This window comes from Lonchura striata, chromosome 2, assembly GCF_050655825.1.
Source record: "Lonchura striata isolate lonStrDom1 chromosome 2, ASM5065582v1, whole genome shotgun sequence".
NCBI classification, from domain to species: domain Eukaryota; kingdom Metazoa; phylum Chordata; class Aves; order Passeriformes; family Estrildidae; genus Lonchura; species Lonchura striata.
The window spans coordinates 53,678,172-53,694,931 of NC_140704.1; the positions used below are offsets into that span (position 1 = coordinate 53,678,172).

The 16,760-nt window shown below is 34.0% G+C and overlaps 1 protein-coding gene across 4 annotated transcripts in view; it reads right to left on the reverse strand.

Annotated features, from left to right (window-relative positions):
• SUGCT (succinyl-CoA:glutarate-CoA transferase) overlaps positions 1 to 16,760 on the reverse strand; it is a 392,399-nt gene that overhangs the window by 180,876 nt on the left and 194,763 nt on the right. For 3 of the 4 annotated variants that reach the window (XM_031503930.3, XM_085570478.1, XM_085570464.1), the window contains exons 10-12: positions 16,622 to 16,693; positions 12,084 to 12,181; positions 1,048 to 1,150 (exon numbers count right to left, since the gene is read on the reverse strand). In XM_031503930.3, the coding sequence (XP_031359790.3) occupies positions 1,048 to 1,150; positions 12,084 to 12,181; positions 16,622 to 16,693 (273 nt within the window). Of the gene's footprint in view, positions 1 to 1,047; positions 1,151 to 7,133; positions 7,217 to 12,083; positions 12,182 to 16,621; positions 16,694 to 16,760 lie in introns of all 4 variants that reach the window. The other variant, XM_085570470.1, reaches the window with a different exon arrangement.

Genomic DNA, 16,760 nt, shown 5'->3' on the forward strand with positions numbered 1-16,760 from the left:
GTATTTATTTAGTTAAAAAATATTCTTTCCCTGCAGTCACCTAACAAATATTATTTTATGCCTTTAAAATAAAATAATATTTATAACAAATATTTATTATAAACTTTTTTTTATGACCAGGATTGCTTTGCATGCTCTTATTTTCCCAACACTACAATCACAGTCACAACAAACACTTCTAAAAGCAGACATGGGCATGTACAAAATCAAAAGAAAATACCAAAATAGTCACTGATCAATAATTTTTTCTTGTGACTCTCTTTAGTAAAAGTCAGCTTCGAGAAGATGCATCACACACTAGAATAGCCATAAAATATTCAATTGTAGTACTCAAGACAGTATAATTCAGTTTATCTTGGGCCCTTTAACCCTTCCTAAGACAGAGTCAAAAAGCAGGGAAGGCATCAGGGAATATGAAGATAATATAACTCTCCAGGTTCAAAAATATTTAAATATTTTTTATAATTAAGCATAGGTGAAATCCAGTGCAATATTTAAAATAGATACTGAGATGAACTGTTTTTAGCTACTTAAACCACCAGGCCAAGAAAACGTTAAGATTCTTTCTTCATATGGATTTCCTGCTTCATGTTTCTTTTTCCAGTCAAAATGTTGCCCATTTTTTTTCAAAGAGAATAGATTTTGGTTATCCATACTCCATACAAAAAAATTAGTTCTTTCAGGGCCCAAAAAGAGGTGTTTTTCTGCATATTTATGCAATAAAATCCAATTACATACTATATTGTTGTTTCTTTCCCTGTTTTACCAGCCAGTTTTGAAATACAGACTCTCTATGTGAGACATGAAATACCTATGGTTTAATTTGTTGTGACAAAACCTGAGTTCCCAAGCATATAATTCATTTAAAGATTCTGTAAATATTTCTTAATATGACATACTATTGGATGAAACTCAATCCACCATAAACCTCTCAAACCCCATTTTGAAGTAGCCAAAATCAGGTCTGAGTGGCAGGAGGAGTGATCATGACTCAGTATTTGTAAGACACATGTAATAATATACAGAAGAGACTTGGTGAGGACCAACCTGAGGATCTGAGAACATTTGCTGCATGTTGTTGATTGGGCCATATGGAACCCCACTCCTTTCAAAGAGCTGCAACCACTCGATTGTTGCTTTTTCTGAAAACCTAAGAGCAAATAAGAATGAATGTGGTTTAAACACTGTACTTTCAGATTCTAAAGAATGCATACCATGTCTCCCTCCTCTTTCACTGCTTCTATACTCCTCTCCATGATTTCTTCCCAGTCAGTGAATATAATAACAAAAATATTATATTCACTGAATATAATAACATATATAGGTTCTGAAGAACCTATGTTCTTCAGAAATGCAAAACCCAAAAACATAGGGGAAGGAACATCTCTGAACTGACTTCTGTTTCTATCTGATCATCTGAAGCAAAGCAGAAATGATGTAAAGCTAAATTTGTCATCAGTTTCTAATAAGGATCAATGGGTTTCCTCCTTTCCTTAATTATACTAATGTGCTTCACATTTGGTTCCCATTATGTACATATTTAACAACAAAAATATGTAGTGCAAGTACCATACAATACTGCTCATTAAAAGCTGATGTAAAGCGCCACCAAAAACATAACATCAGGATTAAAAAACACATTTTTAGGTCAGGTAACAAGACTGATCACATATTTATTTGTTGTATGGTTGTACAACCTATCCTAAGGACACAAAGCTCAGCCTATATATACTGTCCCTGTATGCTGGTGAACATGTTGCTCCAGGTCCTTGTATCACATGCAAAAAAGCTCATTTCTTTCTAAGCATTCAATTTCATAACTATCAACACCACTCTATTTCCCCTGTTTTGCTAGATAGATTTTCTTTCCTCATCTGCCTACTGAAGTTGTATGCATGGTGAAAAGACACCATTGAAACAATACCAGTCATTGAGAGATGGTATTTTCCACAGTCATCAGGGATCCTGAATCAAAGGTGAACTTACTTGGAGACAGTATTTTAAAGTTCAGGAAGATAAATATCATAGAGATCTTACCAGCTTATTAGAAATCAAAAATTGACTTCATGATATACCCAACACTGAAAATAAATTAGATGAGATTTAAAGACTTGATGGAAATGAAATTAATAGAAACTTTTAAAAGGGACACTCAATTACTGGTGTTCTATAGCTACCAGGTTGCTGTTCCTTAAGAGTAATTTAGAACAATGTCAGTAACATTCAGCTTTACTTCTAGGACAAAATATGGATGGCCCTTTCTCAGAGCTAGCAGATTTATTTCTGAAGTCAATGAGCAATTCCAGAAGAAATTGAAGGAGCAATAAAAAAGAAAAATCAAAATAAAAGGCCTTAAAAGTGCAAAATATGTTATAAAATGAAGCATTAGTCATGAAGAAATGAAGCATAATGCAACATAGCTTCTAAATAAAACAGATAAAAGAATATTGCAATGTACTTTATTAAATATTAAAGTGATTTCATGGTAAAGACATAGCCATAAAGACAGTGCTGCTGTTGGACTCATCTAGGATCTATCCAATTTAGTACTCTGTTGCAGCCATACCTAGAACCAGGTGCAGAAAACTGCAGAAAAAGGTAACTCTACAGGGGCAGATAACCTTCCTTCCACAGTGATTGCAGCTATTAACCACTGTTTTAGTTTAAAATAAAATTTGTGATTCCCTTCAGTACTTTCCATTCAACAACAATTCTCATAATCTGTATATTCTTGTTATTTATAGCTGTCTAGCATTAAGGTTTGGGGCTCAAACTACTGCACAATGTAAATAAGATTTGCATGAAAAACTGTTTCACTTCAGTTACAGATGTTGTTTATATAGGATTATGTTGTTCCCTACTAGCAACAGAGATGCTTCATATTTCATGGCCTACTATATCCCTTGTAAGAAATGGAAGGCTTTTTTCAGCTACTACTTTTTGACACTTCAAATTCTACTATCTCATTTCTAACAAGACAGGACAACTGCAAAAGGAATCTTAGACACAACTTCATAACCATGGTGCTGATGACCATCACTAGGAAATTCCTGTACGTCTCAATGTATATATCACATTCAATTGATCTGTTAGTAATTAATAAGTCCCACACTTCTTTTTAATAAAGAGTTTATAAATATCTTCCCTAGTCTAAAAAAAAAAATCTTGTGCATAAAATTAAGTCTTTTCAATGGGACTGCATAACCAGTAGGCTACTTCCTGATGTTGTGGTAAATGTGAATAATTTTCAAGATACATATTCTTCTTCAGTTACACCATTGTGACTCAATATATAGTGGAGCTGTACATGTAAGTTGCAGAACCTATGTATATGTTAAGCAAAATTTCTATGATTCTATATGAATTTCTACAATTTAATGTTGCACTTAGATTTTTCCTTCCTATGTAACAGATAAAAAGCCCCTACAATTTTGTAGAAAACAAGAGATTTTCTATTATCCTCAAGGGACACACACAGCATTTCTTCTTGAAATTAAACTGTCTAACTGATGTAGAATAACTTCCTTTATTTGTGTTAAAGAGAGGCTGTTAAGAACATATTGTTAAGAAAACTGTTTAAAAACAGAGCACCACCACTGCCAATAAAGGTCTAGTATTCACATTTTGAGAGCAACAGCATGGAACTATTTTGCTCATTCAACTATGTTTTATACATTGAAACACCTGCTGTGCTTTATTAAGGGAGAAATACTGTTTCAAAATCTGATAAAAGATAAGCCACGGATAAAAAAATGTCAATTTTTACTTCTGATGTCAGCTGTACAAATGTCAACTTATTTTTTTTTACCAACCTGTATATATTATTCCCCCAACTAAACACAAATTGTGATAATACTTATACAAATAAATATCATAACTATTACTTAAAGTAATGGTTGCTAAATGGTAAAACAGGGCTGATGTTTAGGTTGCTAAGTGCCCATTAATAACATGCTCAGCACTCCCAAATAACAAGAGAAGACCCTCAGCAAAAACTTCCAAGAAATACAAGACTAACATTCTCTCCTGAAAATGAAAGCTCTGCCAGCAGAAATTTAGAAGGTCTGGCCAGTGCTTTTTCTCTTAACATATTTTAAAATGTCTTTCTGTGCTTTTTCATTGTTTTTAATAAATATCCTACTTCGTATATTTTCCAGTTAGGAAAAACAAATTATTGACTTTCCTTATATATACACATACATAAATAAAATCACTGTGATGGAAACACATACAAGGCTAAACAATGGGCCATCTTCCAAATTCGAGCTAATAGGGTAAAAAAGAATCCAAGACTGTAGAACATCTGAACTCTGAAACATGACACTTAGAAAAGGATCTTTAGTTCAGAGATAACTCAGTGACTACAGGAGAGCTCAACACTGCTCACACTACAGCTTCATTTATTTTCAAAGGAGTCCCTTTTCCTATAAAATATTCCATCTGCCACATATATGTATACATATATATATATAATCACATAAACGCCCTCTAAATTACCTATGATTTAGTTACAGAAATGTTTTAAAGCTGTAGCTTAGCTTTCTGCAATTACTATCAGTATTTTAGAAGTTCAAAAGGATTTGCTGTTTACTGTAACTACTTCGTGTTATGAAGCTCAAATTCAGGCTCTTTCTGAAAGCACCTCTAAGAAAGGAAGGATACGTACCCCAAGAAGAACAAACCCATTGCAGGACATTTACTGCAAAGCCTGAACTGAGGCTTACTTCCTGAAAGGTCAGAGTCTCCATGATGTCTTATCTGCATTTTAACCAATACTCAAAGCCTCCTCCGAACTAAATTACACAGCACTCATGAAGATACTAAAGCTGCAGTACTGAAATGAGGCATCAAATTCCAGAACATTTAACATTAAATACATTTCATGCTTTAAAATATTTTAAGAATAGAAAGTGTGGCATAAGCTGAACTAATTGAAATTGGAAAAAATCCAACTAAATATATTTTTATTCAATTAGTGAATCTAGCAGGCATCATTAAATGAAAACTTCTAAATTTAAACTATACACTCAGCAAATTTATAAAAAAAATTACAGCACAATATAAGAAAAAACTCCAAAAGGCAAGGAATTAAATATAAAATAAAAAAAGTTTTACACCTTGTTTTCTTATATAAACAAATGTAGTTTTGCTTCTTGAAAAGCAGGATCTACATTCCCTTTTGCCTTCTAACAAATTCTAATTTTAAAAAAGTAAGAAATGCATCTTTACATGTAAAACAGAAAAAGAATGTCTGCTTGACTTGTGCAAGTTATATGAAATGGCTTTAATGAGTTCATTATTTTAAAAGCATTTGGGTGTGTTTCTAAGTTTCTCATTCTGATAATTATTAAAATAAAATTTGTTTATTTTTTTAGCATTACTTTGTCTTTCAATGAAACAAAGACTTAAAAAGTTTGAATTAATTCACTTTGTGTATATTCCAGTTTCTATGTTTCCTAGAAAATCTTCAATCCTTGCTAATGTGGAAGGGCAACCATGTTTCTCTAATGGATAAAACCATCCAATTTCACACAAAGTAAGTTTAGAAGAGCTACTAAAGCAAAATACTGCTCTTTTCAATAGGAAACTTATGGCAATTAATTTAGAGAAGTAATTTGGAAAGCTACCAAACACAGAGGGAACAGCAACCCCTAGGATTGGTAAGAGCTTGCTACATGTGGTAAATCACAAAAAGCTCCTCTGTTCTCACTCAAGTCCACAAGAGCATTCCTGTGTTTTCTAGCACAACCCAAATCTGCATCATATTTTTTGTTTAATTTTATTCTATCTACAGTCTCTTCACTCACAAATACCTACAATATTATTTTGTTTCACTAGCAAATACCTCTTTAATTGTAGTTAAATGTATAAGAGATTTCATACAGCTTCTTACAGTAGAATCTATGGAACACACTATACAAAACAAAAATCCTAGAAAATATTTGTTTGGAAAATTCAAAGAATGGAGCATTATCCTTTAGTGCACAGTGAATATAGAATTAGTGTTTTCAAACTGAATACTACAGTATTTACTCAGCATGTAAATATCTCTGTTACTATCTACTTTTCTGTTACTGGTGAATCACTGGAAAAACCACAATGGACAAAATATTAAAATATTTGTGATCAACACGATTGTACAGGTATTGCTGAGTGATATTTCAAATACTTTAAAAGATGTCACATGCAGTAGATTATAAGGAAGCTATATAAAGAAACACTATCCAGAGATTTGCAGGTACCATAAATCCACCATGAAAATTATTTTACATTTCTGCATACTATAAATATTTTTACCAGTTTTATAGAACTATTAATAAATCTTCACCTTTATGCAAAAAATTTGTGCATGAGATTAATGGACTTTCTCCTCATTCCTCTATCAAAATTTGCATGCTACTTTAAAGCTATGTATGTTTTTTAAAGAATGGCATACCTGACAGAGGGAAACATGTCTACCTTGGAAAATGCATTTCTTATGGCTACTGAGTAGTTATTCCAGCATGCAAAAGAACTAGTTCTTTTTGTAGTCAGATAAAGTTAAGCTACGCACATTAGAAATATACAACTTTTCTCCAACCTTCCTCTGTTTTACTCAAGTACAAAAAAGGATCATAAGTTTTTATAATTATGACAAAAGAAGTGCAAATTAAATGAAAATAAGCTATCTAAACACACATCAGTAAAAGCACATTGAGAAGGATGAAAAGTTACATTGATTTTATTGCTGATTTTCTTTCATCCCCAAGGGGATTAAAGAACTGACAAGGGTCAGGTCAAAAAGTTCATTTAAAATCAGGGATTTCAGTAGCCTGAAGTTAAAAATGCAAGTCATCAGAAAAGAGATGACAAGTTCCTTTTCAGAAAGGATCTTGACCTTCACACAGATATGAAAATCTTAGAAGATTATTAAAAGGTAAGAAAAGAACATAGAAAATACACATTAGCTTACCCAGTCCAAAAATCAGATGCTTGAGACATTTTGGCTCTCATTTGTATACACAGAAGTCAATATAAAATAACAATAGAAAACAAAGTATTTTAAAGCAAAATGTGGCAATTCAGTAGCCAATGTCTACATAACCCTCTATGTGCTGATGGTGAGGCAGGTGATTGGGGATAGTAAACCTTACCAGCTGTGCCACACTGAAGTAAATTGTCTTTCAAACTTCCAACACCTGTCTTGCTGAAGCTGTAAACAACCAGATGCTCATTCCTGTAATGTTATCAACAGTGACTTCAGTGAGCAAGGCTCTAGGCTTAAAAAAGGAAATGGTGGGGATAGGGAAGGAGATTTACAAAGACTGGGTGTGTCTCAACAAGTGTGAATTTAACAATGCTTCTCATTAGGCAAATTAAACATCTTACAATACTCCCTTTAGGTGTTCTGTTACTAGGTGGAACACATTTAGCAACAACTTTATTAATGAGGATCAGGTTCCTCTGTGTTTCCTTCCTGCTCATTCCTTTTCCACTTGCACTTACATACGCAGCATGCAGCTGCAGTGTACAGTCAAAAATAAGGGGTTTAAAATATAAGTGCTAGGAATAGAAGTTCCACTCTGAATCATTTCCAGCCCTAACACTTCTGAGTCTACAGTAATTTAATTAGAGCTGCAGGAGCACTAATCATACTGAATTTATGTGTTGTTCTTTACATGCAACTGCTTCAATTTAAAGGCTGAGGGCATGACTGCTATTCACCTTCCACCTACACCTATACACCCCCACATACTCTGTTCCATTTACAGGTTAATTTCCCAAAGTACCTTGGAGCACACATTAGCAGCCCTTAAAATGTGTCTACATTACTGAGGTGCATGGTGGGATTAACGTTCAAATTCTGGAGTAATTTGAAGAAGAAGGTCAAGAAATTAAGCCCCCTTTCTCAACACAGTTTCTTTTAAAACTGGTATTATATTAGCTTTTGCACAGATGTCAAATTTCATGTGCAGTCTATATGTGTGTCTTGACATATGCGTGCTTATATATACACATACAAAATAATCTGCATTGTGTCTGGTACTATTGTGTTCTAGTGGAAGTAAAAGTGAAAGGGAGGTAGAGGGGGAAGAGAGCAAAAATTAAAACTTGGTTCTCTTGTTTGTGAGTTAGATGTACATCTAACTCACAAACCAGAGGTTTTAACTGGAAACTTAAAAAATAGAGTGCTCTGTAGTCTGTCAGTTCTCACATAAACTGGGAGTCTCAGGGGCCTCAGTGGTAGCCATTGAACCTGACCTCCACCCAGGTAGGGTCATTTTAAATTGTCTCTTGGCACATACACAAGAAAGGAAGGCAGAGGTAATTTGCTTTTGTCAGGGTTCTGCTTTCTTGTCATTTGGGGAAAATGTAATCTAAATAAAGCAGCAGATACAGAAGGCACCAAAACTTTTTTTTTTTCAACTGAAGAGTAGATGTGCAAATGCTAGCAGTGGGAGCAGAAACAGGAAATAAGATTAAGAGGGGGAAGAGGTCCTGTAGGAAGTGGAGGAAGATTATGGGAACAGGAAAAAAAATAAAGCAACATAGAAGGAAGAGGACCAGAGACAGGAAAGGGGCAACACCATCAGTAGCAAAACACGTTCAAAATGCCCCATAGGTCTATATTCTTCTTCCCTGTGAATATCCTATGAAGCAGTGGTCCTTGCAGCATTTTACTCATTTCCCCATAGACTATGGAACTAAAAACACTTTATATCTCAAGATGGAACTGTTTTCTGTAATCCCTCCTATAGCTTCAGTACGAGTGCAGGTCCTCTTAGAAGCAGCATACCACTCCACCACTCCACAGGGTTTAAATCCTGTCACATTTATTGACATCCAGCATTTTCTGTGGATACTGAACTTATCCTTCCTTATTTGGTCTCCCTCTCTACCTTTCATTTGTGCCCTACAGATGGAATTGAGATGTGCAGAGAAAAACCTGGATTGAAAAATTAAGGACAGGCATGTTTCACTCTTCATTTCTGTCAGAGGAGAAAGGACAAGGAAATTCTTTCTGGAATGAATGGAGCAATTCATACCTTTCAGAGCTGTTGTTTCAACTTGCACATATGTCTGAAGTCATAGTCATGCCTGTCTTGTACTCTCACTCATTTCAGTATATCTGACTTTGAAGGATATATCATTTCACACCCTTCTGAAAAGTCTTCTGTTTAAAGGTCAGTTTCTTATAAGTGCTGCATAATCCCCTTGGTTACTTGACTGTCTTAAAATCTGGCATGGTTACCACAGGTGGTGAGTAGAATTATTGATCTAAATTAGAGGTCACAAGTCAAAAATTCCCACAAGTCAAGAATTCCCAGTTCATTACTTTTTCTTAAAAAAAAAACCCCAGCATTCCTTAACATTGACCAATTGTCCCAATGTTTCCTTTGTGCACACATATAGAAATAAAACTGTGACCAAAGAGTCTCAATTGCTCAGTTTTTAGCAAACAAAAGCCACCAAGTGTCTCCTTGGCATTCAGAGATCAGATGCTTTCAAAAATTTCAGTTCCACACATGAAGCAAATCAAATGCTCAAGACTTCAGGGAGCTATTGACCGTGTGAGTAGGTCTGAACACCTTCCTCTATTGCTATACAAAGCCTGGCAAACCCTTTTTCTTAAGAGGAGGGAGTGAAAAGTCCTTCTTTTTGCACTTACTGAATCCTCAGAAGTTAGAAATTAATTACAGGTAGTTAATTTTGAAAATTAAGAAAAAGAATTGAAAAGGTGAAACACAGCTCCAAAACTGTCCAAAAAGGATAAGGGCAAGAAACAGGGTAGATAGGTCAATGGAAACCTGCTCTAGACTCTGGTGGAGCCTTGGTTTATTAGGATTAGAGCAGTAACAAAGGCTTGAAAAAAATATATTCTTATAACTACTGTGCAACAGCAGTGCTATATGTAAGCAACTGCAGAGTACTAAGTATCTGCCATACATGCTGCTTAAATACCAATGACTAGTGGAACAGAAAGGGTGTATACACTGAAAATGGCAGCAGGAGAGTTTGGGCAAAAAAGGAGTGGCTCATCGTAACAAAACTACTGTACTTCATACAACTGTACTTCACTTGCTAGACTGAGAAAATTGGTGTCTAAGAATATGTCTTTTAAGCTGCTCCAGCTTGTATCTCCACAAATTCATTTTAAAGTGGACATCAGTGCACATACAGTGAGTGAATGGAAGTGCCTGCAGGTGTTTTTGTCTAAGTAATGCACCTCAGGGTTACATTTTCCATGTGCTGGAAGCTGTAATACTATCAAGCAATCAGTGAGTAAATTAAGGTATTTTTCAGTGAAATTCTATCATTACTATTTTGTCATTTCCCTTCATTTCTCAAGGGTTGACATTTTTCAGCACTGAGAAACGATTCATCTAATTCTCTAAGTAACTTCAAAAATAAACCACGTACATTTTTACAAAAAACTCTGCATTAGTGAATTAAAGCAAAGTTACCATGGAATATGTGTGGAAACACATTCAACTTCCATTACAATACCGAAGGTGTTTGTTATATCTGTGTTTTATAACTGATTGCCGGATGAACTCACATATGACACAGCAGAATACTTCAGAAATGTCTGCTCCAAAAGTGTGTATATATTTACATACTTGAATATAACATTCAGCCTAAATTTAGCCTAAATTATAAAAATAAACAGAACACAAACTCTGAGAAAAAAAATACATAAAACAGTAATTAGAAGAGCAACAATGTAATTTGATTAACTAATTGCTATAGATAGAAAAACAAATTGTAATTCTGGCAATTCAAAGAACAACCGTTCCTTGAACTTTATCTTCTTGTTCAGATGTTGCCCATAGGGAAAAAAAAGACAACTTCCAAAATTAACCAAAAGCAACAAGCTATCAAGTACCTGATCTATGGATGGCAAAAGAGTCTTCTCACACAGTACTAGAGTACATCAGACAATTCCATACTAAATGAAGTCCAAGTAATAAGTCAGCATGAACCAAATTTGAAACTAAAAGTATGCATCAATAATGTAAAAGCTGGTCAAAAGGCCAGGTCAAAAGATAAATTATGGCCTTTCAGAGGCTCAAAACATATAGCAAGAGTGGCTTTGTCTGAACTATCACAATCCATTTGTTATAGGAAGGTAAAAGAAGAGTTCCAAAAGTTAATCAGGGACAGTTGCACCATAATTATTCAAAAATGTGGGGATATGCTACTGAAACTCTATTTCTTGGATGGAATGAAAAGGGGAGACACCTGACTTAATGCTTCTAAACCCCCCCCTCCACACACACTAAAATTGCCTCAGTGATAACTGTTATGCATTTGTTGACAAAGACTAATACTGGCCAATGTCGGCATGATAGTATGACTTTTCTTGAATAATTAACCACCTCCTATGCTCATCCCCAGAAGTATGAGGTGCTGTCAAAGCCACCTTTGGGAAATTTTACATAGATTAGATTTTTCTTTCATTACATAAATTTATCATCCTCTCCATTTAACAGAAAAGCACTCCACAGGTCCTTCTCAAACAGAATGAGGAAAATAACCAAGCTATTTTAACCTCTCAAATAAAAGGGTTTTGTGAGTTATCTCTTTTAAAAAATCAATTAAGTACTTAATAGGATAATTCCCAAACAGAAAACTAAACACATAGCCTTTTGATTTCAAAAGGAATGGCCCAGGGAGAATTTGTGGCACAGAGTACTACAATACAGAATCAGCAGTAAGGGAGAAGAGCAAGTGGATACAGAAATACTCATTGAAAAATTTAAAATCCCATAGCAAAAGCAAATGGTGCTCTAAGCATTTTTTCCAGGTGCTACATTCATCCAGGAAAGCAGAAAGCACTGGTTTGCTAAAATTCAAGTTAATATTAAAAAGAAATTAAAATGGTTTCTGAAAGTTTAAATCTGTGGTCTGGCTTCTTCAGTTCACACTATAGTCTGTGTGCAAAAGGCAGACTATTTATCAGTAAGCTTTTGCAATACCTATTATAAAAACTAGAGTATCTCAAAACAGTAAAACAAAATTTTCACATGCTGAGGGTTTGTTATACGTTACTCTTTGCATTAACAGATTAAATGTGGATTCTTCACTTTAAATTAACTTACCGGGTTGATAATATGTCAATAAGTTCTTTTCTGTTCTGGACTCTGAGTGTATTAGTTTTGTATCTGGAATCTTCACTAACTTCAGGCAAACTCAGGATCTAAGTAAAAATAAAGATAAATAAGAAATGTGCTTGACAGATTATATATATATATATATATATATATATATATATATATATATATATATATATATATATATATATGTAATTACTGATTTTTTAAAAATCACAAATTTCCAATAATCACTACTTATCAACAATCATCTAATACAAAGAAATTTAAAATTAATTATTACTCCTTTTTGTAAAAAGCCTCCTGGTTGATGTTACATAACAAGTAAAGAAAAAGAGAGAAATCAGACTGAAGATCAAAATCTTAGCTAACAGCTTTCAGGATTAGCTAGGAGAAATTCTTAGCATAGAACACTAAAATGTAAGTTATTAACATGTGGATGGATAGATCTGTGGAATTATCTTGCACTAACTTATATGTCACAGAATAATAAATATGTCTGTATGTCATATGCTAGATGGAGAAAAGATATGCCTAATATTATTTCTTTCCATTTCAGTAATCTTTCTCAAAAAGGAAAAAAAAAAAGAAAAGAGATGCAAAAAAGTCTTTCTCTATTGAAACATCATTGGTCTTCTTTATTATTTTTTTTTCTGGAAGAATTAATATAGAAAAGTGGTGGTATAGCCTCTGAGAAAGGAGAAATACATCTTCAATGCATAACTTCCACCTGTCACATTAGAACTTCAAACAACATGTGAAGACAATGTATATTATACTATAAATGGAATGTAAAAGGGAGTTAAATGTGCAGAAGAAGTCTTAGAATTTTTGTACAGGCATTCATTAGAAAAAGCAGCTGTGTGGAAAATCAATATAATTTACCTATTTGTGCCACAATGACTTTCTATAGAACATAAATAAACACAGTTAAATGTGAGTTCTAGAAATACACCATTTACATCAGCAACAGAGAAAGGCAGCATAGAATCTTATAAAGAGACTGTGACATATTCTTCGTGTATTTTTACTCACTAGCACACAATAAAGTTCAGTTTTTCTTATTATGAGTCTTGTAATAATTCTAAACATGCTACATTTTTATAGAGCTATTTCTAAGATGGCTTAAAAAATACAGAGTCACAAACCTGAAGTTCCTATAGCCCATCATTCTATCTCTGCCTGTTGTCTGATGCTTAGGAAGAGTTTAAGAACAGGACCAATACATATAACTTCCTTAATATTCATCCAAACTCCAGTCCTCTTTTGATTAGGACATTTCTGAGCTGAATGTGTTTTCTACATATTTAGCAATTATCAATGGATTTATGCTTTATTAATATGTTCACTCGCTCCTTGAATCCATATGCCTGTGTATTACCCCATGGAAGTGATAAGTAAGTTGGTGTCAATCTCTCTGATATTTGCTTCAAACATAATATTCTACTAATTCCTCTGACACTGGTTTAGACCAAGGCCACAATCATTTAATAACTCCTGACTTTGCTGGAGTGAATAAGGATACAGCTTCCTTTACAGGTGAATAGCTGTTGATGACATAAAACCATTAGCAGAACAGATATTCTTTCAACAGATATTTATATATATTAAAACCAGACAGTCATTTTGACATAATTTTCACCTAGAGTAACAAAACTAAGCATGGAAGCAAGGTATCTGTAAGTTGTGCTAGAACAATGGTGATGTTACAAAACTTTTCTGCAGATTTTTATCTGCAAGGTAACATAAAATATCAATCTAGAATCTTCCATCAATACTTAATTCACAGCATATTTTCTTTTCCTTCTGCATTTATATAATGTAGTTTATGGAAATCACAACATATCATAATTTAGCATTAGAAAATAGATACATTTTTCTATCTGGAAGTTTATCAATACTATTGGTACACCTTAAACTTATTTCCTTTTTTTAATACTGCTCATTTGGAATTACAAATCACTGCTTTAGGAAAAAAACAAAAAACTGTAAGGTTGTTCAAATTAAATGATAGTGAATACTTGTGTGAGCTTTAAAAACCAAGAAATTAATCAGAAAGCTATGGTTCCATTTGATGAGCTGTATGAAAAATGATCATATGGAGTTGCTCACTCTGCTATTTTAATTAATGTTACTGATTTCAGCTTTAACTTAATGTCCATCTGGTGTTAAGCTGCATGTCTATATACGTTCTTCTCAATTTTTTTTTGTGACTAACAAATGCACACTTGTGAAGTTATTCATTAATGTACCATTCATCTTTCTGCATCATGTTACCAATGTTATTTTCTTTATTTCACTGTGAACATTTAGAATTAAAATGGTGATCTCTGTTTGAGGCCTTGTTCAAGCTCTACATGCACACTCAGTGCTTACACTTGATGTTTTGTGTCCTGCAACACCAGCAAATCTGTTTGAAATCTCCCTTGCTCAGTATTCCTAGTCAGACCAAATCAGCCACAGGTCAGGATGTGCTGTTGTTACACTTGACCACAATGAAATGCATTTCAGCCAGCAGTGTTACAAAGTTTTTCTGCAATTATCCAAGTCCTCAAACAAGCTACAGTTGTTGTCATTGATTTTGAAAATATCACAGTGAATTATTCCAGATTTTTCTTTCTGCTTGCCTGAAAAGATACAGTCCAACCAGAATGTTTGCTATTGTTTACAGCTTGAGGCAGCAGTTGCATCCCTAGAGTATGTGTCTTCAGGGCAACAGCTTTCATACAGCCTATATTTTCAGCACCAGCTCAGCTCAGAAAGATTCTCTAATAGCAACTCCAGCATTTGAATTAGTTTTCTCTGTATTTACTAAAGTTCACTAAGGTATTGCAGGCCTTCCTGTAAAAAAGTTCTTTTCCCTTATTGGCTTTCGCTCTTCACACTGTTTTAAGTTCCAAATCACCTTTGACTTAGCACAGAGTGTATCTTTAATGGGTATTCATTCCAGCATTCTACTGACTTCCTCATAATTTTATTTTTTTGGGCAATGTAATAGCCCACATCCATACCTGTAATATCCTGATAAGGGTAAAAAGTGTTCTTTTTAGAAATAAATATGATAACTGGTGTATAGAAAAATCTAACAATTACTCAAAACTTGAACTATTTTTTCTGCTTTTTTAATCCCTTTGAAATGTAAGCAACTATCATTTTTCTATGCTCTGTACCTCTTATTTTCAATTCTAGGAACACCAGAACACATTTATCAGGATTAAAAAAAAAAAAAATCAAAAAAACAAAACCAGCCTGCAGACCAGGGCTAATATTAATCTCACTTAATATTTATCCTATACATTCTGGGGTAACACAAACCATTAAAATCTTGCTTCATCTTCTGGGGTTCCATTCATTCTTTAATGATTACAGAGAGAATATGTAGCAACAAGGCACACCGTAATTCTCTCAGCCACACCCTAAAGTCAGGTAAAGTGCATGGTCTAAAGATTTAGTGCCTGCTTGCTCACATCAACATGTCAGAACCTACTGAGATGGATCTTCAGCTCTGTCATACTAAAGGATGGCAGGATGACAAGTATTTGCTACATAATTCTTCCCTTTAGATGACAAAGGACCAAGAAGACATTCACAGCTATGTCCTGGGACACTGGAAAGATTTCCTTTATGGGATAATAAGTCTTTGGTAAAACTGAATTGTGCCAGGAAGACACTTATTCAGCTATTAGCCTTCATTCATATTAAGATAACGATGACTGTAGTGGTCAGACACCTTTATGAAGAAAACCCACTGAGCAAATTTTGAAGAGGTTAAGAGCCAATTCAAAGTGAAAGTAGAACCCCTCCACATAGCGAGGTGAGGATACATACCCTGAAGTGTACTAAAAGAGAATCAAAACAGCACTGTCCTTTTACTACATATTCCAGTTATTAGTGGTGAACTTCCACAGGAATGTGAAATATCTGACATGAACAAATGGAGGAAAATAATGCTTAGTTTTCTGAGTGTCATTAATATATGTTAAATATCAAAGTTTCTAGAAAAATAAAAACACAATGGCCAAAATAGCTAGAATTGTAATTTTTAAAAATGTTGTCTAATGCTATATGCAAAAATTCTCTTGTTACATTTTACATGTTACTGGGGTCTTGTATTTGGAATGTTGATATATTGCATTTAGAACATTTTTTTTTTTAAGATTGTTCTTCAACATCAAAATCTGCCGAGAGTCCTGTACCATTTTTTTTCTAAGAAGTCCACAAGTTTCTCAGTGAGCACAGATCAGCACATGCTAGGTGCTTTAAAGGACAATGTGTTTAGGTAAATATTTAAGTAGATGTAGATGTAGATTCAATCAGACTTCAAAAGGAGTGCAGTACCTACAAGTTTTAGAACTGGTGTGTTCTGAATTCAGGGCCAAAACAGCTGCAGGATTTGAATTTATACTCACAACTTATTTCCATACAGAAAAAAAAAAAAAAAAAAGATAATAAAGAAGAATCAGCATTTTAATTTTCCTAGTGAGAATGGAAACTATTACACATTTCTGAAATCTTGCCTAACATACCTTGCACACAGTGGCAAACTGATGATCATTTCCAGCTCCCACCACAATGTAGCCATCCTTGGTCTTAAATGCCTGGAAGAACAAAGACAAGTGATAAGCTGTAACTAAACTATAAAATATTAGCACACCTTTGAAGTGA